At 48.1% G+C, this 25,289-nt stretch overlaps 1 protein-coding gene across 2 annotated transcripts in view; it reads right to left on the bottom strand.

Annotated features, from left to right (window-relative positions):
* Positions 1-1,585: 1,585 nt before the first annotated feature.
* Positions 1,586-25,289, bottom strand: part of AXL (AXL receptor tyrosine kinase) — a 77,762-nt gene continuing 54,058 nt past the window's right edge. For both annotated transcript variants that reach the window (XM_083753725.1, XM_083753726.1), the window contains exons 13-23: positions 24,979-25,074; positions 14,676-14,753; positions 14,176-14,268; positions 11,333-11,454; positions 10,210-10,319; positions 8,542-8,701; positions 8,023-8,159; positions 5,708-6,759; positions 4,319-5,533; positions 2,725-3,971; positions 1,586-2,357 (exon numbers count right to left, since the gene is read on the bottom strand). In XM_083753725.1, coding sequence (XP_083609851.1) covers positions 6,396-6,759; positions 8,023-8,159; positions 8,542-8,701; positions 10,210-10,319; positions 11,333-11,454; positions 14,176-14,268; positions 14,676-14,753; positions 24,979-25,074 — 1,160 coding nt within the window. In that variant the 3' untranslated portion in view covers positions 1,586-2,357; positions 2,725-3,971; positions 4,319-5,533; positions 5,708-6,395. The remainder of the gene's footprint in view (positions 2,358-2,724; positions 3,972-4,318; positions 5,534-5,707; positions 6,760-8,022; positions 8,160-8,541; positions 8,702-10,209; positions 10,320-11,332; positions 11,455-14,175; positions 14,269-14,675; positions 14,754-24,978; positions 25,075-25,289) is intronic.

Below are 25,289 nucleotides of genomic sequence, written 5' to 3'. Positions count from 1 at the left end.
GAAGGTAAACGGCATTTCCATACACTGCTCTGGTTCCCCAGAAGCGGCTTGTTTATGCTGGCCACATGACCCGGAAGCTGTACGCTGGCTCCCTCAGCCAATAAAGCGAGATGAGCCCTGCAACCCCAGAGTCGGCCACGACTGGACCTAATGGTCAGGGGTCCCTTTACCTTTAACACTGCTCTCAGCACCCTTAAAAATCTACACTTCCCAGGTTTCTCTGGGGAAAATTGTGACTATTAGAACAGTATCCTAGTGCTTTAAATGTACTTTAAGCGGCCTCGGTCCAGTATACCTGAAGGAGCGACTCCACCCCCATCATTCTGCCCAGACGCTGAGGTCCAGCGCCGAGGGCCTTCTGGCGGTTCCCTCATTGCGAGAAGCAAAGCTACAGGGAACCAGGCAGAGGGCCTTCTCGGTAGTGGCGCCCGCCCTGTGGAACACCCTTCCAGCAGATGTCAAAGTGATAAACAACTACCTGACATTCAGAAGACACCTTAAGGCATCCCTGTTCAGGGAAGTTTTTAACGTGTGATATTTGACTGTATTTTTGGTTTCTATGGAAGCCGCCCAGAGTGGCAGGGGAGGCCCAGCCAGATGGGCGGGGTATAAATAATAAATTATTATTATTATTATTATTATTATTATTATTATTATTATTATTATTACTTGGCTCTAAAAGTTTTGGCCAAGCCCAAGCAGAGAAATTTATGCTGCCTTGAGCAAAGGGCATGATCCAGAACGCCTTCATTCCAGTACAGAAGCTGACCTGACTGGGTTGGCAGCTGAGTCTTACTTCAATATCTCCACATCTGGTGGGCAAGCACATCTGGAGGTCATTGCATTGAAAGTACCTGGGCAGTACATCCACTCCTTACAGCGTCTTAGCTGGAACCCAGGAAAGGAAGGTTGCATCTCCCCCAAAGATAAACTTTGCTGTGTTTCCTGAGAAAATAAGCATTGCTTAGTTTCTTCTCAAAGGAAAAGAGCTGTACTGATCCCATGCAACATCTGCATAACAGCTGCAAAAAATGATTGCAGCTACTAATTCTTTTAACTGGAGATGCCAGGCATTGAACTGGGCACCAAATCTACGGCACCATTTGAGTTTTGACCCCCTCCTTCCCTGTATCTCCCCCAACCCACTCCTTGGAAACAAAATCTACTTCCAAATTTATCTTCTTTTTTTACAGGAATGTTTTATTCATAAGCAAAATATATCACAGAGCATTCTCTCAATCTCTCTCTTTCGCTCTCTCTTTTACTAAAACAGACCTTGCCCTGAGAGGAAATGTGTTTGTAGAAAAGACAGGGCGTGGGAAAAATAACATTTCATATATAGCATTTTCTTTTTTAAAAAAATTATATACATTAATATATATATATATATATAAACATTTCATTAATAAGAATCTCTAGGGCAGGGGGAATAGCTGACTGTTCTGCATACACTTCAGTGCAGGAGGCGGGGAGTGAGAAAAGCCTTTGATCTGAACATAAGTCACACTTGGTGGCCAAGAAAAATTGTGGGGGTTGAGGGAACCAAAACCCTACAGAGCCTTTTGCAGAAAAGCCTTTTTCCCCCCAGAAAGCCCAGCCTTTTCTGTCCCAATCCAAAGAGGAGACAGATGGCTATCAATGTGTTTCAGCAAGCAGAACGGAAAACATGGTTTCACCACGCCTGAAAGGTGGCCACCGAATGTCAGAAGATGATGAGCGCATTCTTCAAAAAGAGGAGAAATGTTTCTATAGGGTGGCCGTGTGTCCCCCAAATGGAAAGGCAGGGAATGCCGTTAGAAGGGGAGTCTGCCATGCAGCTTTAAAAGAGCAGGAGACAGGAGGGGACAAAGCCTCCAACATTTCTCCGATGAAAATAGGGACGTCCTAAGGAAAAGCAGGACATTCTGGGATCAGATCAGAAACCGGGACGGCTTCTGTACATCTGGGACGTCCCTGGAAAACAGGGACACTTGGAGGGTCTTAGAGGAGTGTGGGACCCTTCCTCTGCCAGTTGCTCCTCCCTACCCCACTCCAAACCTCCCCCCTGGATGGCCGGAAGTGAAATCAGCCACCACCCCAGACGACATGGCTGGGTGAGGGTGGTCCTTCTCAAGGGCAGTGGCAGGAGAGGGAAAGGCTCAACTCCCCTCTTCCACCCGCTTTACCCTGACGTAACCCCAGAGGCAGCCAAAATGGCGGCCTCCAGAACTTGCTGGACTCCAACGCCCATCAGCCACAGTCTACATGGCCAGTGGTGAGGGGTGATGGGAGTTGCAGTCCACAACATCTGGAGGGCTGCTGGTTCCCTAAGCTAGCCCCCTTCATGGAAGGCTGGTGTAAGATATGGCATGTTTAGCCTGGAGAAGAGGAGGTTAAGGGGTGATATGATAGCCATGTTCAAATATATACGTAAAAGGATGTGACATAGAGGAGGAGAAAGGTTGTTTTCTGTTGCTCCAGAGAAGCGGACACGGAGCAATGGATCCAAACTACAAGAAAGAAGATTCCACCTAAACATTAGGAGGAACTTCCTGACAGTAAGAGCTGTTCGACAGTGGAATTTGCTGCCAAGGAGTGTGATGGAGTCTCCTTCTTTGGAGGTCTTTAAGCAGAGGCTTGACAACCATATGTCAGGAGTGCTCTGATGGTGCTTCCTGCTTGGCAGGGGGTTGGACTCGATGGCCCTTGGGGTCTCTTCCAACTCTATGATTCTATGATATGGGCCCCACTGTTATGAGGCCTATGGACAAGATGGTACCATTCCAGTGTAAGACTCCACTTCCTGGTTAGTCCTCCTTATGCCTTGAGGCTACAGATAGAGGCAGGGATTAAGAGTTGCTTGCAAGCTTATTCAGTTTAGCATAGGTTTGGTAGCTTCAGAAAAGAGAGAAAAAGAAATCCAACGTAAGAACTGAAGAATAAAAAACTGTTCCCCCAAAGAGATGTTTTTGTGATAGCACAAGCCGACCAAGCCAGTGCATTTCACACAAAATTGTACCTAAATCCTGGGGAGAATATTGTTAATTGTGAATACATGATGATCATGCGAACTAGGACAGTTTCACTGTTTGGAGTCTGCATGTTTTGATTTGCTCCAAGCACGAAGGGGCTTGTGGGGTAAAAGCTGGCCTTTCTGCAAAGCGCTGCTGCTCTTGCAAACTGCAGGGAACGACGCATGGACTGTGCAGAACAAAATCAGTAACGAAATGTGCATTTATTGTGCAAATAAAATAAAATAAAAATCACTGTGCGGAAAGGCCTTCAGTTTAAGGCTGGAGCCAGACAACAGGTTTCAAGAGAGCTGAAAGTGGTTCAAAGGACAGTTCTTTTGTGGCACCGGTTCTTCTGACCGAACAGGTACGGCAGGTTTTGAAACAGGAAAGCCTGCGAAACCTGTTTAAGCAAAAGTGAAAGTCGAATGAGCGTGTACAGCATGAACATTTGTCTTCTTCTTTTTGTCACCCATCTTCAGCTCTCAGGAAAAGCTGGGAAATGTTTCCAGCCAAAGTGACCGTGAACATGCAATAAGAAATTGCCAAAACATGCATTCAGCTTACCACCTCCCTAGTCTGGCTTTCATTGCTGGGAGGTAGCCAGAAAAAATGAACCATTATGGTGTGATTACTGTTGTGAGCAGTTGCACCCATCCATGTTAGAAAGAGAAAGCTACCATTATGTCCAAAACAGAATTCGTGAATTCCCTCTAAATTGCATGTGACTGGTGGGAGCTTCAGAGACTGTGCTCCCAGATGAAAATATCATTAATCAAGGCACTCTGCAGCTGGCAGGTCTGATTTATGGAGTGTCATGGAACTGATGGAGAGCTGGGACTTGCCCTCTGAAATATGGAGTTGTCTTCTACTTCAGTGGAGCTGTGATGTTTCAGGGGGAAAGCGATTACTGGCAATTGTGGGCATGTGAACTGGCGCAAAGAGAGGGTTTGTCACTAGCAAAAAGGAGCATACGAGTAGCTACAGTGGTGCCTCGCAAGACGAAAAGAATCCGTTCCGCGATTCTCTTAGTCTAGCGGTTTTTTCGTCTTGCGAAGCAAGCCCATTGACAGCTTAGCGGATTAGCGCTATTAGCGGTCTAGCGGCTTTTAGCAATCAGCTGTTAAGCGGCTTATCAGCGGATCAGCTGTTAAGCGGCTTAGCAGCTTAGGAAAAGGGGGGGAGCGGAAAAAAACCCGCGGGAACTCGCAAGATTTTTTCGTCTTGCGAAGCAACCCATAAATTCGTTTAGCGAAGCGCCTCCAAAATGGAAAACCCTTTCGTCTAGCGGGTTTTCCGTCTTGCGAGGCGTTCGTCTTGCGGGGCACCACTGTAATTCTGTTTGGACAACCTCCACTTATTTCCCTGGGTTTTTTTCCCCACAGGATTCTCATACAAGCCCTAGTGAAATGATAGAAGGTTGGAGACAAGGAATCCTACTCCGATCGCACCCACTAATATTGTCTATTTCATATCCAGAGGTCATTGGTGATCATAGCTTGCTGATGATGCTACTTTAGACGTCTGAATAACTCGGGGAATTCTTGTCCAGATGTTTGCTCCAAGTGGCAGATTGGGTTGGTTGCGATCAGACAGGGTTTGTAACATCAGCACAATGGGCAGGTAGGGCTTTCCCCAGCAGAGAGATGTGAGAATGGGGGAAAGGTATACCTGTTGAGTTTCTGTCTGCATCGGTGAAAGGCAAAGAGTCTTTGAGGGATGGGGAGAAGATGGCAACCTTCACATTTCTAGCAAAGTTAGCTAAACTCACTGCTACCAGGGAAGCTCTGGCCTAGCTGGGTGTGAAGACTTGAAGGCCAATTTGTTCCCTTCTCCCATCTCAAATGTGCTATAAAAATATACCTTTGGACCCCCACTCTGAGACGCCCACTTGGGTATGGCTTCAATGCCCTGTGGAATCTTTGCCCCCAGGGCAAACAGGTTCCCAGAGGATTGGGCTGCGCAACTCAGCTATGGCTGATCAGACGTCCCCCGATAACCCGTTGAGGAGAATTTGGTGCTGTGTGGACAGGGTGGGTTGGTCTGTCGGGCTGAAACCTGCACCAAAATTAACCTCCGGGATCAGATTTAAAAACTAGGGCTGGCTCCCGAGAAGCAATAGCGACTTTTTTTTAAAAAAAAAGTGTGCATCTGTGCACAAACTGAGTACATTTCCCTTCTTGCAGCTCCTTCAGTTGGGAGCCCTCCAGAACTTCTGTTTAATTCATCTCCACCGGCCTAAATGCAACCTGGGAGACATGGCAGTGAAACAGCTGGTAGTAAAATAAGGAGGGGGGAAGGACTAAGTACGTACCGCTTTCAGATGGCTGCAATTAGGACCGATAATTCCCACCCCCCGTTTTGGTTAATGTGCCCTGCTCCCCTTTAACAGCACACAAACTGAGCAGCTGAACTTTTCTCTCCTTCATAGCAAATCTATGCTCTGCCGGCTCAGCAGCTGTGTGCCAGGCCCAACACGAAAAAGGCAGGAGCTGGACCACACAAACACACACACAGAATAACCTTAGTACCATTGGCAAGGGCTCATCCCCACAGTGGCGTAGCGTGGGTTGTCAGCACCCGGGGCAAGGCAAGTAATTTGCACCCCCTAACCCGCGGATTTGCGCCCAACCCGTGGATTTGCGCCCCCTAACCCTAACCCCCAGATGTTGCGCCCGGTGCGGCCGGCCCCCCCTGCACCCCCCACGCTATGCCACTGCATCCCCACCTGCCCCGCCGAATTGGGGCAAATGTCGACCAGGTTTCCTCCGGACTGACGTTCACTCCGATTTGGCACCAAAGAGCAGGTTTTCCAGGGGAAAGCAAGTTAAAACCGCTCAGATTCGTGCCTTCTAGGCCTGGGGCAAGCAGGAGCGTGGACGAGACCTCGGTGTTAGCGAGCTAAATTTGGACCACGGAGTTGCGGACGGGAGGTCAAATTGCTAAGGTACCTTCAACGTGAGGAGCAGAAAAGGGCCCAGCTGCCGGTCCTGTTGGGTTCCCCACTGTGTCCCCCCCTCCTCCCCTGGCCCCTGTAACCTGAGATGGACTCCCCCTTTCTGTCAACATCATAGTCTAGAGTACATATCTTGCCTCAGGCTGGTGGTGTGGAGCATGACTGTCAATGCATGTACAGCCGTGAGACATACTCAGAGTTGGGTCAGTCTAAACTCCCCCTGGAGGGGGTTGATGGGGAAGGAAGACCCTTGTGGCAAAAGCAAGGCAGTGGCTCATTTTGGGAGAGGAGGAGGGTGCGCCTCAGCTAGTGGAGTCCTCCATGAATCCCCTCTCCTCAGAGATAGGGGGGTTGTCTTCCAAAGCTTGCAGGGACTGCACCAGTTGGGCCGCTTGCGACCTCCCCCCTCCCCTCCCCCCAGCCACAACGAATAAGTCGCCTCGTCCCGTTCAGGCCCCTTCCTCAGTGGCGGCGCAGCTGGGGGCGTCTGTCAGTAGCCGGCTGCTCTCGTGAGGGGTGGGACACATGACGTAGCGGCCCATGGCTTGAGGCTGGTGGACTTCGGCCGCCGTCACCGTGGGCTTGAGCGACTGGTTCTCCTTGGCCGGTGCTTCCTCAGGGCACAGACCCCCGACGGCACCCAGCTCCGCCTCTCCGGGGGCCATGCCGTCGTCCATGTTGACGTAGAGGATCTCTTCCGGGTCCTTGGCCGGAGGGAGAGACTTGAGGATCTTCTCCAGCTCTTGGTGCAGGATCTCAAAGCTGGGGCGGTCGCGAGGGTTGAGGGCCCAGCAGCTCATCATCAGCTCGTACCTGCGAGGGTCCAAAAGAGATGTTATTTCAAGGCAACCTGGGATGCAGCATCCTTGGACGTTACTTATAAGTGGGTACTTAATCTGCTGGGGATTTTGCCATGTTTCAGAAGGGGAAGGGGAACTCGTTCTCTCTCTTGTTTATATCTTACCTTTTTTACTTCCCCTCCTTAATTTATCCCTGTGAGGTACGTAGCAAGGTCACCCATTCCGAACCATGACTTGGGAAGGAGGATTATTGGTTTGTTTTTGTTTTTATTGTGCATTTGGTGGTTTTTTATATTGTATTTTCCTGTTGTGAACCATCCTGAGATCTACGGGTGAATGGCAGTATACAAATTTGATGATGATGATGATGATGATGATGATGATAAATGACTCAGCAGGGATTCAAACTCTGGTCTCTGAAATCCTAGAGCAACACTGTAGCCCAAATTTAGGTTTCTCCAGCTGTTTCTAACTCACTGTGAGAAGCGAAGTTACAGGGAACCAGGCAGAAGGCCTTCTCGGTGATGGCATCGTGGAACGCCCTCCCATCAGATGTCAAGGAAATGAACAACTATCTGACTCTTAAAAGACGTCTGAAGGCAGCCCTGTTTAGGGACGTTTTTAATGTCTGATGTTTTATTGTATTTTTAGTATTTTGTTGGAAGCCGCCCAGAGTGGCTGGGGAAATCCAGCCAGATGGGCAGGATACAAATAATATATTATTATTATTATTATTATTATTATTACTACTACTACTGCTGCTGCTGCTACTACTACTACTACTTACTACTACTACAACTCCCATCATCCCTGACCACTGGTCCTGCTACCTAGGAATGATGGGGGTTGTAGTCCAAAAACAGCTGGAGACCCAAGTTTGGTAAAACTCTTCTCTAACCGCTATGTCATAGCGGCTCAGGATTTTGGATGAGTTCAAGATTAATATCAGAGCTGCTCAGGGACCTTGAAGTTTTGTAACGGAGGCCTTAATTTGAGCCGGGGGCGGCGGGTCAACCCTGGAACCCGTTTTCAGTTGCTAGGGTTGTAGGGTGAAAAAATTGAATTTGCTTGCCTGCTGAGTGAGCATAGTCACATTCGTAAGGCAGAGAGAGCCAGTGGTGGGATGTCATGAAATTATTTTTTGCAACGATACAGCCCCCTCTACAGTCTGGGCTTACTGATCATAAGGCAGAAAACCTAATTGGCCATTCCGCACAGCATCATGGGAAGATGGAGGAAGGAGATGCCAATTTGAAGAAGCAGTGGTGATGCTTACAGGCCATCCAGGCAGTCGATTGGCTGCTTGAGTCGGTTGCCCTGACGCAGGTAGTCGTAGATCTCACTGTTTTCCACACCTGGGTACGGCGTCTGGCCTCGCGTCGCGATCTCCCACATAGTAACGCCGAACGACCACTGCAGGAAAGGAGTCAGAAAGAGGGAATTAGATGCTGCTGGCCAAGCACAGAATTCAACTTCTCCCATTGGCTGGGGCAGCCTGTCCTGTTTCACCGCCTGAGGCAAAATGGCCGCACTCCCGCCTCGCTTGCTAGGGTCGTGCAGCGGCGGCGGCTGGCGAGATTTTGTGAGATCTCACCAGTGACCGCTGCTGCTGCTTCACCTCACTTCTCTGGCAGTAGGGGTGAGCATGAGGGGGACTCAGTCTGCTTCACGGGCAGGCCAGCCCTGTCCATTGGTAGACAGAAACAGAAGCCAATTTAGTAGGACACAGAAGCTGGTCTTCTCATTGGGCTGTTCAGGAGGGTGGGATCAAAGGCGTCCCCAATTGGCTGCTCACCACATCGCTCTTGATGGTGTAAACGCGGTCGGCCAGACTCTCAATGGCGATCCACTTGACAGGCATTTTGGAGATACGGCCTTGCCGGTAATAATCGCCGTTGTAGATTTTCTTAGAGAGGCCAAAGTCGGCAACACAAGCCGTCATGCTCTCGTTCAGCCTGTTGGGTACAGAAGCCACGTGTGAATGTGTGGGTTGCTCATGGGAGAGACGGATGTGAGATTGTCAAAAGCCGTGGATCAAAGTTTGAATTAGAGATATTAAGTAATGATTCTAAAATTTTGGATATAATATACAGCTGAGTGATTGGGTAAAATTATGGAAAGAAGGTTTAAAATTTACTGCATGCAATGCCCTAAAAGAAGATGTGATGAAAATGATGTATAGATGGCATATAACACCTGTCAAGTTAGCGAAAATGTATAAAGTCAGTAATAAATGTTGGAAAGGTAAAGAAAAAGAGGGAACATTTTATCACATGTGGTGGGAATGTAAAAAGGTGAAATGCTTCTGGGAGATGATATATAATGTGATGAAAAAAATGTTGAAATACACACTCATAAAGAAACCAGAAGCATTTTTACTGGGGATTGTGGGGAGTGATATAAATAGAAAGGAATGCAAGTTCTTCTTATATGCAATAACAGCAGCAAGAATATTACTGGCCCAAAAATGGAAGCAAGAAGAATTACTGATTGAAGAATGGAGAATGAAGTTAATGGACTATGCAGAACTAGATAAACTAACAGGAAGGATTTGAAACCGGCGGGACCAGAAATTCACGGAAGACAGGAGTAGATTTATTGACTATTTGAAAAGTATTTGTGAAGATCAGACAACGTTTGTAGGTTTGCAAGAAGTTTAGTGAGGAGTATTATTGGAAGTATTGCAAAAATGGAGGATGATTTGTTAAGAGATGTAAAGGCAATATAAAGTTAAGAAATGCATAAGAAGTGGTTAAAACGGTGGATCATCCGAGGTGCTGATGGAAGTCTAAAAAGATTGTATAAGTGATAAGTTTTGTGGTACATTTTATAATTTATATGTTAAAAATCAATAAAAATATATATTATTAAAAAAAGAGATTGTCAAAAGCCACTAATCTGTGCATCCTTGAAATCCCCTCTTCCATACTCTGGAAGAATGGCACTCTGGAAGAATGGCAGATGAAGATGATTGACTATATGGGACTGGCAGAAATGACTGGCAGAATTCGAGACCAGGGGAAAGAGTCGGCGGAAGAGGACTGGAGGAAATTCAAAGATTATTTGCAGAAATATTGTAAAATTAATGAATGTTAGAAAGTTGTTGGACAGAAATTAAGTGGTTACCAGCTGTAATGTAAAAATGGAGTAAGAAGCCAAAATAAGTGATAATAAGCTACAATAAGGATTTGCTGAATTAAGAATTTGAACTGGAATACAAAAGGGGGAGGTGAGAGGAGGTCCGGGACATAAGGTAATGGAAATAAGTAACAGGAATTATATTTGTTTTGTTTTGTTTGAACTGTGTATTTTTGTACTTCTGTTATTTTTTGAGTATTATCTGTTTTTTGTTGTTTTTCTTTTTGTATTAAATTGGAAACTCTAATAAATATCTCTTTAAAAAAAGAAAAGAAAAAAAAAAAGAAATCCCCTCTTCCATCATCTCTCGCGTCACACAACTCACATGCAATTGCGGGCAGCGAGATCACGGTGTATGAAGTTCTTGCTACTGAGATACTCCATCCCGCTAGCAATGTCCGTCATGAATTTGACCAGCGTCTGTGTGGGCAGGTACTGGAAGATGAGGAAAGCACAACGATCAGACACAAGCAGTGGGTGGGCTGCAGGCACCTCAATGTTTAACTCTCTTTCCCCTGTAAGAGGAGAGGCCCACTGGACTCCTGTGTGGAGGACCCAGCGGGCTCCCTTCACCTTCCCTTTGTCCCCCTCTAGTGGTCATTCTCTGTGTTACAGTTCGTTTGTTCGTTCATTAAACCGCCATATTGCTCCATAGCAAAGCTCTTGGAGAGGCTCGTATTGAAACAGAAAACCAAAACAAGCCTAGCAATAAAATGTATAAAAAGCACTTTATATGCATACTGAAAAATAAAACACACGCAAGGATTAAAATTCCCCAGTTAAAATCCCTAGTTCAAATAAAAGGAAAAGCCTGACATTTGATTCCCATACTCTCCAACACCTCAATAACAAAATCTGGGACACAATTTTCCAGGATGCTATCTTCCCTTTTTTTCTTGCGAGAGAACGGCAGACATCTTGGATGCCACGATCTTGTGCGATTTTGCACCGCAATCCAGAGAGCCAGTGTGGTGTAGTGGTTAAGAGCGGTAGTCTCGTAATCTGGGGAACTGGGTTCGATTCCACATGCAGCTGCTGGGTGACCTTGGGCCAGTCACGTTTATTTGAAGTCTCTCAGCCCCACTCACCTCACAGAGTGTTTGTTGGGGGGGAGGAAGGGAAAGGAGAATGTTAGCCGCTTTGAGACCCCTGAAGGGGAGTGAAAGGTGGGATATCAAATCCAAACACTTCTTCTCCTCCTCCAGTGCTTTTTTCGGGAAGGGCATGCAATAACACATGTTTTGGGGTGCCACGTGACACTGTGGCCCTGAAAAAGCACTTTTCTGAGGGGGGGGGGGGATTGAGGTGCAAAATTGTGCAAGATCATCACGGCATCCAAAGTGGCCGCCGTTCTCATGAGAAAAAAACCAGGATGTCTCAGTTTTTCCAGGACACCTGTGCAGTATGGATTCCCCGCAACGGATATCTCACGGGGCAACGCTACATACCACCGGGCTCTCGCCAAGCCGGGAGTACAACAGGAAGCTGTGCAGGTCTCCATGTTTCATGAAGGGCAGGATGACAACCGGGGAGGGGTATCCTTCGCTCTCTGTGTTCTGCAGGCAAACTCCTGAGGCAAGAGAAAGAGTGTGAGTTTCTCAGTGGGCAACAGAGAAGACACGAGAATCAATGGCCAACAAGGACCAAAGCAGGAGAGAGTGCTCATGCGCTCGTGTCTTGCTTGTGGGTTTCTCACAGGTGCTGGGTTGGTCGTTGTGAGGAGTGAGTGCTGGACCAGTGGGCTGTTAGCCCACATCTCCTGATGTTCTTACATTCTTTACTCTTTCTACCTCAGCTTGTGGCAAGTTGTGCAGGCCAGGCCGTGCCACATGTGTACAATGTGAGAGAATCACATCAGCCCAGTATACCTGAAGGAGCGTCTCCACTCGCTTTTGGCGGTTCCCTCGCTACGAGAAGCCAAGTTACAGGGAACCAGGCAGAGGGCCTTCTCGGTGGTGGCACCCGCCCTGTGGAACGCCCTCCCATAAGATGTGAAGGAAATAAGCAGCTATCTTATTTTTAAAAGACATCTGAAGGCAGCCCTGCTTAGGGAAGTTTTTAATATTTAATATTTAATGCTGTATTGTTTTTAACACTCGACTGGGAGCCCCCCAGAGTGGCTGGGGTATAAATAATAAGTTATTATTATTAACCATAGACTTGGAAGGGACACCAAAGGTCATCGAAGTCCAACCCCCTGCAATGCAGGAATCTCAGCTAAAGCATCCCTCACAGATGGCCATCCAACCTCTGCTTAAAGACTTCCAAGGAAGGACAGTCCACAACCTCCCGAGGGAGACCGTTCCACTGCTGAATGGCTCTTTACTCTTCCTGAATTCTTACTGTTTCCTGCATTTCAGGGGCTTGGACCAGATGGACCTTCCGACTCTACGATTTTATACAGTGGTGCCTCGCAAGACGAAATTAATCCGTTCCGTGAGGCTCTTTGTATAGCGGTTTTTTCGTCTTGCGAAGCAAGCCCATTGACAGCTTGGCGGATTAGCGCTATTAGAGGTTTAGCGGCTTTTAGCGATCAGCTGTTAAGTGGCTTAGCGGCTTAGGAAAAGGGGAGAGAAGGGGGAAAAACCCGCAGGAACTCGCAAGACGTTTTCGTCTTGCGAAGCAAGCCCATGGGGAAATTTGTTTTGTGAAGCGCCTCCAAAACGGAAAACCCTTTCGTCTAGCAGGTTTTCCGTCTTGCGAGGCGTTCGTCTTGCGGGGCACCACTGTAATTCCAAAGAGTGAGAGAGGTGAAAAAAGGAAGACACGGAGGGGGAGGGAGCCTCCCCTCTGAAACTTGCACACCATCTGGAAGCCCCCTCCCCATGTCCCACACCTGCCCCCAACCCCCAAAGGTCTTTGCCCATGAGAACATCCTCTTTGGGGGTCCTCTTACCCGACAGGACGCTCTCTTGGTGCGCCTTGTGCCTGAGAGTTATTTTTACTGTGTTCCTCCTTAATGTGAACCAGAGAGGGAGAAGGGGCTGTTGGGTGAGTCGCAAACCAGCATCAGCTGAGCTTCCACCCACCCCCTCTGTGGACTGTCAGAGCTCCCAGAATCCTTGCCAACATCTGTTTTCCCAAGAAGTCTTTTTTTCCCTCCGCCCCCTCACTTGGAGTCCTGTTCCCTGGGGATGATGCGTCCATTCTGCCTGCCTGCCTCCCCCCGCAACCACCATCCAAAGGCCGTTTCCTCTCTTCTGGTTTTTCCCAGGCTGCAGCCTGCGGAATCTGCCCTAAATGGAATGGCCGAGTGTGCTACTTCTCAGGATGGCAATAATAATTATAATAATAATAATTATAATAATAATAATATCCTGCCCATCTGACTGGTTTGCCCCAGCCACTCTGGGCAGTGTCCAACAAAGTACAGTGGTACCTCGGGTTACAGACGCTTCAGATTACAGACTCCGCTAACCCAGAAATAGTACCTCGGGTTAAGAACTTTGCTTCAGGATGAGAACAGAAATTGTGTGGCGGCGGTGCGAGGCCCCATTAGCTAAAGTGGTGCTTCAGGTTAAGAACAGTTTCAGGTTAAGAACGGACCTCCAGAATGAATTAAGTTCTTAACCCGAGGTACCACTGTATTGAAGAAAAACATAGCGAAGCACCAGACATTAAAAACTTCCCAACCTAGGACTGTCTTCAGATATCTACGGAAAGTCATATAATTGTTTATCTCCTTGACATCTGATAGGAGGGTGTTCCACAGGGAGGGCGCTACTACCGAGAAGGCCCTCTGCCTGGTTCCCTGCAACCTCACTTCTTGCAGGGAGGGAACTGGCAGAAGACCCTCGGAGCTGGGCCTCAGTGTATAAGCCCTGGCTAGCAATGGCTACCAGCCGCGACAGCTATGCTTTACCTTCACAGTCTGAGGCCACAATGATTCCAAATATATGCTGCTGGAAGTCATGGGGGGGGGGGGAGAGCTCTCGTGTTTCAGTCCCACTTGTGGGTTTCCCAGAGAAATCTGGGTGGCCGCTGTGAGTGCAGGATGCTGGATTAGACAGGTCACTGGCCTGATCCAGAAGCACAATTCTCATGTTCTTACGCGGATCTGGTTCTGGTCAAAAAACCTAGCCCAGGCATCATATGTTGGGCAGACAATCAATGGCTTAATGTCCCAGAATGCTCTGGGGCAGTACCACACACAACCTGGAGGAATTTCAGGGTAAGGATAGTGGAGAGGGTGAGTGGGGGTAACTCATAAGCTCTCCCCCTCCCACCGCTGAAAGTATTAACTCTTCATGTGTCGTGGCTAAGAAGTGGCGCATGCGCACACATAGCTCACCAATCAGTTTCATGACGTTAGGGTGGTCAAAGTCCTTCATGCAGACGGCTTCGCTGAGGAAATCCTCCATCTCGCTGCGGGTGCAGATGGCAACTGTGAGGAGGAAAAGTAAGGTCCGTGGCATGAGGTGGGCTTTGGGAACATGCCAGGGGGTCAGGCAGTGAAAACTGTTTTCCACGCCCGTTGGAACGTTGGAAGCAGTAACAAAGAATGAGAGCACCTCTGAGCATATGAAGGGTGCTCAGCCATGTCTGGCGGTGGTATTCAGGTCAAGGGGACATAGGAAATTGCCTTATACGGAGCATTTTCAAAGGCAAAAGGCAGAGAGGTTTCTATCATGGGTGAGCAGGCCCAATTTACGTTGTTTTTTCAATGCAGAAGAAAAGGAGAGAAGGCCTCTGGGCATGTGCAGAGTGATGTTTCTTCATTGCTGGTATAATCCCAACCTGCCCCAGCGTGACCAGTGTGAAGCCACCCCCTCCACCTCCACTGCAACTTACTTTTCATGGTCTTAACGGCAACCTTAAGGACCGCTCCGTCTTGGCTGAGTTGCCCCTCCATTACGGAGCCAAATTCCCCTGCAGAGACAAAGAAGAAGAAGAGGAAAAGGCCTATGAGCATGTCTGAGAGAGCAAGTGCCAAATCATGCCAGGTAGAAATTGGGAGTAGATCAGGCGAAATGGCGTTCATGTGAGAAAATGCCTGTGATTTTAACCCAGGCTTGAAACTTCCTGGTCACCTGCAGCGAACAGAAAACTCCTCCTAGGTAACCAGGCAGAGAAGGGGGGGAGGGTATGCCATTAAATTTTACTCAGAGTAGACCTATTGAAATGAATGGACCTGAGTCATGTTATTTCATTTCAGCGGAACTTCGAGCAAAACTTAAGTTAAATACCATATACCGTATTTTTTGCTCTCTAAGACTCACTTTTTCCCTCCTAAATAGTAAGGGGAAATGTTTGTGCGTCTTATGGAGCGAATGCAGGCTGCGCAGCTATCCCAGAAGCCAGAACAGCAAGAGGGATTGCTGCGCAGCGATCCCTCTTGTTGTTCTGGCTTCTGAGATTCATAGTACTTTTTTTGTTTGTTTTCCTCCTCCAAAAACTAGGTCTGGTGGTCTGGTGCGTCTTATACAGTAGAGAGAAAAATACGATATATATATATATATATAGAGAGAGAGAGAGAGAGAGAGAGAGAGAATATATACACACACACTCCCCAGTGATTCTTCTTTTCTTTTTAGGCTGCCTGTAATTAATCTAGTCAGGCCAGCTAGTATACCATTTTTTTTTGGCCTGGATTTTTTTGTCTGCAGGCTCCTTTTTAACCGCCGCGCAACTTTGCACTGTCCCGATTTCGTGTAGGAAATATAAACACCCAGAGATGATGCGGAACAAACGTTAGGTACTGAGTAGCTCTCGTGTCCAAGAACAAGGAAATCCAGGGGTGGGTGGGAACGTTCCGATAACGCCAAAACCATTTGCGCGCCGTTGGGAAGTCGGCAGCCAATACCCATAAGAACAAAACCGTAAATATTTATAGATAAGTGAAAACACAGCGTTGGTAACCATGCCTCCCCTTTCAAACCGGGCAGCGTTTACATGATTCGGGTTATAATTAGCGCGGCGCATCACTGACGTGTGGGATGCAATGCTGCCAGATGTGCTGGTGGTGGCAAATGGCCTCAGCTGCTTTAAATAAGAAAGTGAGATAAAGTTTACGGAGGAGAGAGGTCCAGCAGCAAAAAATTGAAGCCTGCATGTGCAGGTGCAGTGTACCAGGCTTCTGGGACGCGGGTGACGCTGTGGGTTAAACCACTGAGCCTAGGGCTTGCCGATCAGAAGGTCGGCGGTTCGAATCCCCGTGACGGGGTGAGCTCCCGTTGCTCGGTCCCTGCTCCTGCCCACCTAGCAGTTCGAAAGCACGTCAAAGTGCAAGTAGATAAATAGGTACCGCTCCGGCGGGAAGGTAAATGGAGTTTCCGTGCGCTGCTCTGGTTCGCCAGAAGCAGCTTAGTCATGCTGGCCACTTGACCCGGAAGCTGTACGCCGGCTCCCTTGGCCAATAAAGCGAGATGAGTGCCACAACCCCAGAGTCAGTCACGACTGGACCTAATGGTCAGGGGTCCCTTTCCCTTTACTTTTACCAGACTTCTCGTAGGAAGAGGAAGGAGAGCTCTTGATCTAGCAAGTTCTTTTGTATAGGGTGCAAGCCAGAGGATGGGCAGGGGGGGGTGAGTCTACCCTTCACCCCCCCCCCAACAAAAAGCTGCAAGATGGCAAAAGAGGTCCTTGATCTAAAATATCCAGCTCTATAGAAGGGTCGTGTGGGCTTTGCCCTGGCAGGAGCAGAGGCTTCTGTCTGGATAGGACAGAACGCAGGCAGGTGGGAAATTCATTTCCCCTGTTTCTCCCGGGGCAGAAGAACATGAGCTATGTAAGGGCTTCAGCAAGCCACGTGAACTCTTGGAAGAGCCGACGGCTGACATTTCGGGACCAGATCAGACTTTCCGTGTCTGACTCACTCAGGCTGCTGCCTTATGAAATATCTGGGGTGTTCTAGGGATAGGCGTTAAGACATGAGATTTGTGGGTTGGTTTTTTCAAAGGGTTTGTAGCCTGCAAACATTCGCTCTGTGATCCCCTCTCTCTCCCAGTTATCCAAATTTAGCAACAGAATTAGGAGTGAATGCAACAAATGGAAAGGAAGCAAGGAGAACAGCCTTTGAACTAGGGGGGTTAGTAATCCATTTCCAACACTGGGGCTTCAGCCTAGGCAAAAGGGGAGCAAGAACAAACAGCAAAATGCTTCTGAGCATGCGCAGAGTGCCTTTCCTGCTTCCATTGGGGAAAGACCACACCAGCCCACTCCTCCATCTGAAGGGTTTGAGATTAGGGCTTTGTAGACATAAGAAGTCAAGCTGTGAGCCTCAGGAAGTCTTCCTGTAAGAATGGATCTCTGCGAATTTTTGTGCTAGAGAAAAGTTACTGTATATTTCCAGCTGCCAAGGGAAACACAAAATGCTAGAACTGGATGTACTGTTTTACTTAATTCCCCCCAAAACTGGCTGCCAACTTCTTTCTCTCCCCTGTCCTCCCCTCCCTGCCTTTTCGCAGTTATTAGTTCCTAATAATATTTGCTTGTCATCTCTGTGCTTGGGATCCTGTCTTGATGTTGCCCATAGTCCCCTGGTTGATTTTATTTTATGTACAAATAACATTTAACCTTGCTTTGGGAACTCCTGCTCTCTTTTGAAAGGGTGTCCTATCCGTGTCTGGTTTAAAGGCAGAGAACCATGAACAGAGAGGGCAGAAAATCTATACATATAATGGAAAATAAGGTTAAAAATATGTTAAGACATTTATATGAGAAAAAAATATAGAAAGAGGGAAAGGATTTGCTGAAACAATTAACAGAAGTGGAATACAAAAAGGGAGGTGAGAGGAGGTCGATGAAACAAGGTAATGAAAGATAGAGTAATGAAATAATATGATGTATGTTTTTAAATTGTTGTTTGCTTTGTTTAGTTTAATGTGTTAAAGTTGTGTTGTGTATTGTTTATATATTGTATTGTACTGTCTTTTTTTCTCTTTTGTTTTCTTTTTTTTGTCTTTTTTCTGTACTTGTCCTTTTTCTTTTGTAAGCTTTAAAATCAATAAATATTATTTTTTTTAAAAAAAGAAACAATCTATACATATAAATCTGCATATGCAAATTGGCATCCTGCTACGTCCTCTCTTTTCTTTGCATAAGTGACAGCTGAAGAAAATACAGGTTCTTGTGATGGTGAAAAATCGTTACAAGCTCCCACCCTCAGATAGGATAACTTGGACATCTAAAGTAAGGGTTAGCAACTGGCAGCCATCAGTCTGTATCCAACACCCAGGGAAGGTTGACCTTCCACATGCCAATCTAGAATAAAAAATGGATTTTCTGGAGGTAGAAAAAGTAAGAATTTGCCAGTAAACTGTTTTTAAGAATTAGCTAGAAGGCTAATTCAGACTTGCCCCTGCTCTGCCGCTTTCCCCTGCAGAAACCTAATCAGAGGAAACACCCCCCCACCGATTGTCGTTTGCTTCAATTTATTGCTAAAGAGTGAGTTTTCCCAGGGAAAGCTGCAGGGCAAGGGCAAAACCGCTCAGACCCGTGCCTAGAACGCGCTGGACAAGTGGGAAACCTGTGTTTTGTAAGTTTGGATGGAGCCCCCAGTCTCTGCAAGAAAAGTAGTTGCTGATTTGGGATCTCAGGGGCTTCCTGGCACTTGATGGCTTCAGAAGTGGATTGGGCAGACTCATAAGAGGACAAGGCTATCGAAGGCAACTAACTGCTATGGCTTTGATCTGCTACTCATGCTGGGAGGCAGAATACCTGTTATGTAGTGAAAACTATCTACAGACAATACCCTCTGATGCCCACTGCTGAGAATCGCATGTAGGGAGAATGTGATTGGCTTCCCGTTGGGCCACTGTGAGATGAGGTGGTGGGACCAGATGGGCCTTTGCCCTGTCCCAACAGGGCTCTTATGTTTGGACTCTCTGGGCGGATGCTATGGGGAAGGGCTGCAGCCCAAGTGGTAGAGCATCTACGTGGGTCTACTTTTGAAGGTGACCCGGAATCTTTAACTAATCCAGAATACGGCAGCTAGACTGGTGACTGGGAGTGGCCGCTAATACCATATAACACCAGTCCTGAAAGACCTACATTGGCTCCCAGTACGTTTCCGGGCACAATTCAAAGTGTTGGTGCTGACATTTAAAGCCCTAAACGGCCTCGGTCCAGTATACCTGAAGGAGCATATCCACCCCATTGTTCAACCCGGATACTGAGGTCCAGCACTGAGGGCCTTCTGGCGGTTCCCTCACTGCAAGAAGCGAAGTTACAGGGAACCAGACAGAGGGCCTTCTCGGTAGTGGCACCCGCCCTGTGGAACGCCCTCCCACCAGATGTCAAAGAAATAAACAACTATCTGACTTTTAGAAGACGTCTGAAGGCAGCCCTGTTTAAGGAAGCTTTTAATATTTGTTGAATTATTGTATTTTAATATTTTGCTAGGACATAGCTGTCAACCCTCCCTTTTTTTGCGGGAAACTCCCTTATTCCAGCGCCGTTTCCCGCTGCTATTGTTAGATATCTCATAGACTGTCCCCGGGACAGGTGAGGCTGCTGATCCCTTATGTGATGGCCTGGGAATCCGATTCAGAGGCTGAACCGGAGGAATCCCAGCCTGCACAGGAGTCCCCGCCTCCAGGGCCGGCTGAACTGGGGCAGGGCCTTGATTCTGAAGCACCTGCACCTGTGCCGGATCCTCAGGAGCAGGCACCAGGTGAATCCACTCTGGCTCCACAGGTGGTTGAGGACTCAGTGCCTACAGGTGAGTCTCCCCCTGGGCCCAGTAACCCTTCAGCCTCTCCTGAACTGCAGAGGCTCAGGGCAGAGAGGCGAAGGGAACTGGTTTCTCCCAGGAGGAGTGCTCGCCTTAAGGCCAGGAGAGGCGGGTCTCCTGGGGGCCGGGACCGCCCCTGGCCTCAGAGAAGATAAAGGCCAGTCAGCCCGGTCCCAGGTTGCGGGAGCAACGTCGTTGATGAGCTGTTTTGGCCAGCACCCAGTCCTGTTTCCCCCAGAGTTCCTGTCCTTGCCCGGCTTCCCGCTGTGGACCCCGCTTTGCCCGTGGAGGACTGTCTGCCGACCCTCAGCTCAGGTCCTGGACCTCGCCCCACGGTAACCTCCCCCCTGGACCAGCACACCTTATTTTCGAGGCTGCTGATCCCTTACTTTCAAATCTGAAAGTTGACAGCTATGTGCTGGAAGCCGCTCAGAGTGGCTGGGGAAACCCAGCCAGAGAGGCGGAGTATAAATAATATATTATTATTATTATTATTATTATTATTATTATTATTAAGCATCTGCTTTTCAAGCAGAAGGTCCCAGGTTCAATCTTGCTTGAAATGCCAATGATCCGCTACCGGTCTGCACAGACAATGCTAAGTGAGATGAACCAGCAGCCTGGCTCTGTGTTAAGCCTGCTTCCTCTGAGGCTGTGCAAGTCAAGTTCCCGCCCTCCCCGTTTGCAGAAAAAGGGCAGCCACAAAAAAGAGAGAGGCACAGGGTGGAAATGTTCAAGGGGGAACATATGTGCCATAGCCAGGGGCCTTTCCATCTCTGCTTTCCATATGCTTCCAAAGTAATCCCAGCTGCGCTTAGAGGAAACTTTTTTTGCGGAGCTGAGGCGGAAACTTTGCCAGTCCTCCGACCCAAATGAGCAAAACAGCCCTCCATCCTTCGGCGTTTCTGCAGCAAAGAAAACTAGGCCGAAGCGCTTCTGGGCTGTTCGTCCTGCACTTGATGTTATATGTTACTGATTATCCTGGCTACGTTAGAAAACAAGACCTTGACGTTTAATCAGGAAAGGAAACAAGGGAGTTTGTCCTTGTCCCTCATGCAGCAGTTGATTTCGATTGCCCTTCGACCAAGAATCCCCCCATTGTCCTAGCTGAGTGAGAATCTTCCAGGGTTATCCAGTGATAAAAAACAACAACTCCTAAACAATAGTCCTGGTAACTGTTTTGATATCATACGATTTGGAATTGGGAAACAGGTTCTGGAGCTCAGATGAATTTCTGCTTCGCTTCCCCTACATCGCCCTGCCTTTCAATTCCTGTTTGTGACCCAAAGCTTTTATTTCTTGCTCCAAAGAAACGAGTTTAGGAAGCAACGAATTCAAAGCAACGAATTCATGAGTCCTTGTATTCTGTGAGAAATTCCAGTGGTTGGCATAGAATCATTGAACAGTCCCAGTAAATGCATAGAATTTTCAAATTATTACTAGATAAGTCACTGGGATATGGGCTTTTCTTTTGCCTGGTAATGGCTTTTTCAAAATTTGTGTTATTTTCATTTTTAAAAAGGTTGTGCCTTATGGGTTAACATATTCTTATATATACAGAACATGTCTCCTGAGCTGGGTTCTCAGACTTCTGAAGGAAGAGACATCCAAAACAGGAAGTCCATTTCTGAGGCGGTTCCACTTCTTTGCCTCTTAGGCTTGTGGGATGTGTCATCTCTCAATTATTATTTTGTTCAGGCCTTACCTTTTCCATGAAGTCTTGGGCCTTGCCCAGCTTTTCTCAAACTTTCCCAACTTTCCCCTCCTCTTCTGAAGTTCCACCTCCCAGCCCACACACCAGTGATTTGTTCCTCAGGTGAACATGTGTGCAATTGCGCATAGTGTCACGATCTGTGGATATGCACCCCCCCCCAAAAGAGCTGGTGGTCCAAGCAAGGACATCTCAGTCGTTCCTGGTTCCCCAGGCAGGCAGACAAGACAGCATGGCAGGGCTAAGGCAAGGCAAAAGCCAAAAGTCAACAGGTTTCAGGACCACAGAGAGCACTCTTAAGCCACAAAGTCCTGGGGCAACTGGCTGGGTTTTGTTACATAGTTAAGTAGTCCCTGACCCCATGAATGCAGCCACTTGACCAGCTAGTACCTTTGGCTGGCTCCTTCAAGGTACAGTGGTACCCCTGGATGCGAACAGGATCCATTCCGGAGCCCCGTTCGCATCCTGAAGCGAACGCAACTGGCATCTGTGCGCATTGCGATTTGCCGTTTCCACGCATGCGCGTGACATCATTTTGAGCGCATGCGCATGCGGCGAAACCCCGAAGTAACGCGTTCCGTTACTTCCGGGTCGCCGCAGAGTGTAACCTGAAAATTCTCAACCCAAAGCTACTTCAACCCGAGGTATGACTGTAACGGAATTTCCAATTGAAAGGATCTCCTCTGAAAGCTCTCTTGATCCCCTGAGTAGCCTGTGATTGGCTACCAGAGTCTGGCACAAGGTTTCCCAACTTGGGTCTCTAGCTGTTTTGGGACTACAATTCCCATTATCACTACTGGTCCTGCTAGCTAGGGATGTTTGGAGTCCAACAGCAGCTGGAGACTGTTTCAGAAACCCTAGTACAGCAGCAGAAGTGTCTCCTTGGGAAGGGAGAAGAGGCAGGCTCTGATGCCTGCAGATCCACATGGGACAGACTGGGACATGGATCCATCTCCTCTAAGCTCCAGTTGCCAGAGCCCTGTGCCACCAATAAGGACTTATCCACATTTACTTTATGCCCAGCTCTTTCCAGGCAGAGGTCCATGCTTTAACACTCTGCGTCTGAGCGTTGTTTATTCCCTGCAAAAAGCTGCACTATAAAGCTCAATTGGAGCAAACGTCAATTTGGGTTTTCTGTGGATTGATGTTTGCTCCAATTGAACTTTATAGAGCAGGTTTTTGCAGGGACGTATCTGGAGCAAAAAGGAAGGTGCTTGAAAACTGAGTTTTAAAGCACGGACCATACTTGAAAAGAGCAGGGGAAAGTTAAGTGTAAAGGTAAAGTACCCTTGAACAGTTAAGTCCAGTCAAAGGCGACTATGGGGTGTGGTGTTCATCTCGCTTTCAGGCCAAAGGAGCCGGCGTTTGTCCACAGACAGCTTTCCGGGTCATGTGGCCAGCATGACTAAACCGCTTCTGGTGCAATGGGACACTGTGATGAGTGCCAGAGCGCATGGAAATGCTGTTTACCTTCCTGCCACATCGGTACCTATTTATCTACTTCCACTGATGTGTTTTCGAACTGCTAGGTTGGCAGAAGCTGGGACAGAGCAATGGGAGCTCACCCCATTGCGTGGATTTGAACCGCCGATCTTCCAGTCAGCAAGTCCAAGAAGCTCAGTGGTTTATAAGCCCCTAAGTCCTAGTCTAGGGCCATGACAAAGATCATTTTCCTCTAAATTGGAGTGCTAACACCAACAGGATGGGAACAGGACACTTTTGACCCTCTCCTCCCCTGAAAGTGTCCTGCTATTTTGTATTCAGCTGGTTGATATAAAATTGTTTTTCGTTTTAGAAGCTCTCTTGCACAGAATAGGAAAATGTTTGAGGGTCAAAAGTACAAGGAAATGCTTTGCACAGAAGGGTCAAAAGTTCAGCCTAGGAATCTGGCAATCAAAGGGAAATAGAAAATTAATCCGAATTCTCTTTTCCTTCAGATTGACTTAAAGGTTGGAAAGGGAAAAGAAAATACTGTACACAAGCTAGAAAACAGCATAGTTTATTAGAGAAGTAGAAGAGTTAGTTGTGGAGTTTGGAGCTTGAGCGCGGAAAGAAAGAAAAAGAGATGAAACACTTTAGGAATGCAGGAAATGTTAGGAGAGCACAGTGGGCATTGCAGCTGAAAGGAAAAAACTCCAAAGGAACCTAGAAGCCAAAGTGAAGGGTGCAAATTGATAATTATTGGCCTGGTTAGGGAGACAGATTAGAATAAGCATAGCTGTTTGCATTTATCTCTGTTTCTATTTGCTTTTATTGGTAACTACACAAACTGTAAAATTAGCTTGTTTTCTAAAATTAATTTCCCAAGAATTATTTAATGTGCTGCCTTACTAAAACTTGTAAGTGAAAGCATACTTCGTTTTGGAAAAAGTTTGATCTGCAGCTTTGTTATTTGCGCCATGTGTAAGTCCCGTACCTGTCTACCAATTAATGTCCAGAAGGTTCAAGAGCTGTTCAATGGAGGCAGCCAGAGAAAAATAAAGCCTGTTGCCTCTCCCTGGCTCTTTCTCTAAATCAGAAAGTCCCTAATGTTGTAGTCTCCAGGCACATCTGTATGCATTTGTGAAGGAGAAAGTGGCCATCTCAGGCCTGCCTTGGCCTGCAAACTAAGCTGCTGACAAAAGAAAGGCCTAAGGCAGGGGTCAGCAACCTGCGGCCCACAGGGGTCATTTAAACGGCCCACGAACTGCCCCCAAACTGAGCCACTGTGATGGCCTGAGATTCAGACTCGGAGGCTGAACCTGAGGAATCCCAGCCTGCACAGGATTCCCCGCCTCCAGAACCAGCTGAGGCATGAGCCTGAAGCGTCTTCACCTGGGCTGGATCCTCAGGTGCAGGCACCAGCTGAGTCTGCTCTGGCTCCTGAGGCGATGGAGGACCCATTGCCCGCAGGTGCTCCACTCTTAGCCCGTCAGGGGAAGCTGAGGTTGCCTCTGGATCCGGTAACCCTCCAGCCTCTCCTGAGCCGCAGAGGCTCAGGGCAGAGAGGCGGAGGGAACTAAGTTCCCGCAAGAGGAGTGCTCGCCTCCAGGCCAGGAGAGGCAAGTCACCTGTGGACTGGGGCCGCCCTATGCCTTGGGGCAGATAAAAGCCAGCCAGCCCCAGTCCCAGGTTGCAGGAACAACATTGTTGATAGCCAGTTCCTGCCTGCTCCTGCCGGAGCTCCTGACCTCACCCGACTCCTTGCCTTGGACCCAGCTTCAGCTTTGACGGACTGCCTCCATACTGCACCCTTGACCTCGGACTGGACTCAAACCTCGCCTCACGGTTAACCCACGGGACCAGCACAGCCACCCACTTAGTGAGTCCCCACGCACTGTGCTGAACCGGCACAGCGCGGAGCGGGGATTCGCTTCCGCGGCGCCGGAAATCGAGTCCGTGCATGTGCAAACACTGGAAATCACATCTGCGCAGACACCAGAAATCACGTCTGCGCAGACACGATCTGGCCCACAGAGCGATCTCCACGGGAGTGAACCGGCTCAGGCAAGGTAAACCTTGCCGACCTCTGGCCTAAGTAGTGTTCAAAATGGCGGCCCACATAGTCATCGCTCAGATGATTGTTGGCTCTGGTTGGCTGCCTATGGCCCTTGGCTTGTTATTAACCATTCCGACAGGATCCCACTTGGCCTGAGGTCTCTCCCCACCCACGCCTCACTCTGGAGAAGCCTCCATCTTGGGAAAAGTGCCAGTTGACCAGGCTAATGTACCTTCACCGAGGGTTTTCCCCAGGGCCACCTTGTGGCGATCTATCATGACGTCTCGCAGCTTCTCTTTCAGCTCCTCGCTAATGCCCAAGCTGTTCACTGTCACAAGAAAAGGAAAAAAGAGAGAGAAGGTCACAGCACATTATGCACACGGCCATCATGGGGCCCACACCTCCAAGTCTCTGTCACAGACTGAGATGCAGGGTTTAAACAGGGGGAGGATAGGGAAGGCGGCCTGATTTCTAAATGTAGTTGGAGAAGGGCTGGGGTGGTTAGTTGTTTGGCCCTTCGAAAAACAAGAGCCAGGGTCCTTC

This window comes from Podarcis gaigeae (assembly GCF_964106915.1).
Source record: "Podarcis gaigeae genome assembly, chromosome: 8".
Classification (NCBI taxonomy): Eukaryota; Metazoa; Chordata; class Lepidosauria; order Squamata; family Lacertidae; genus Podarcis; species Podarcis gaigeae.
This window is presented reverse-complemented; position numbering and strand designations above follow the sequence as displayed.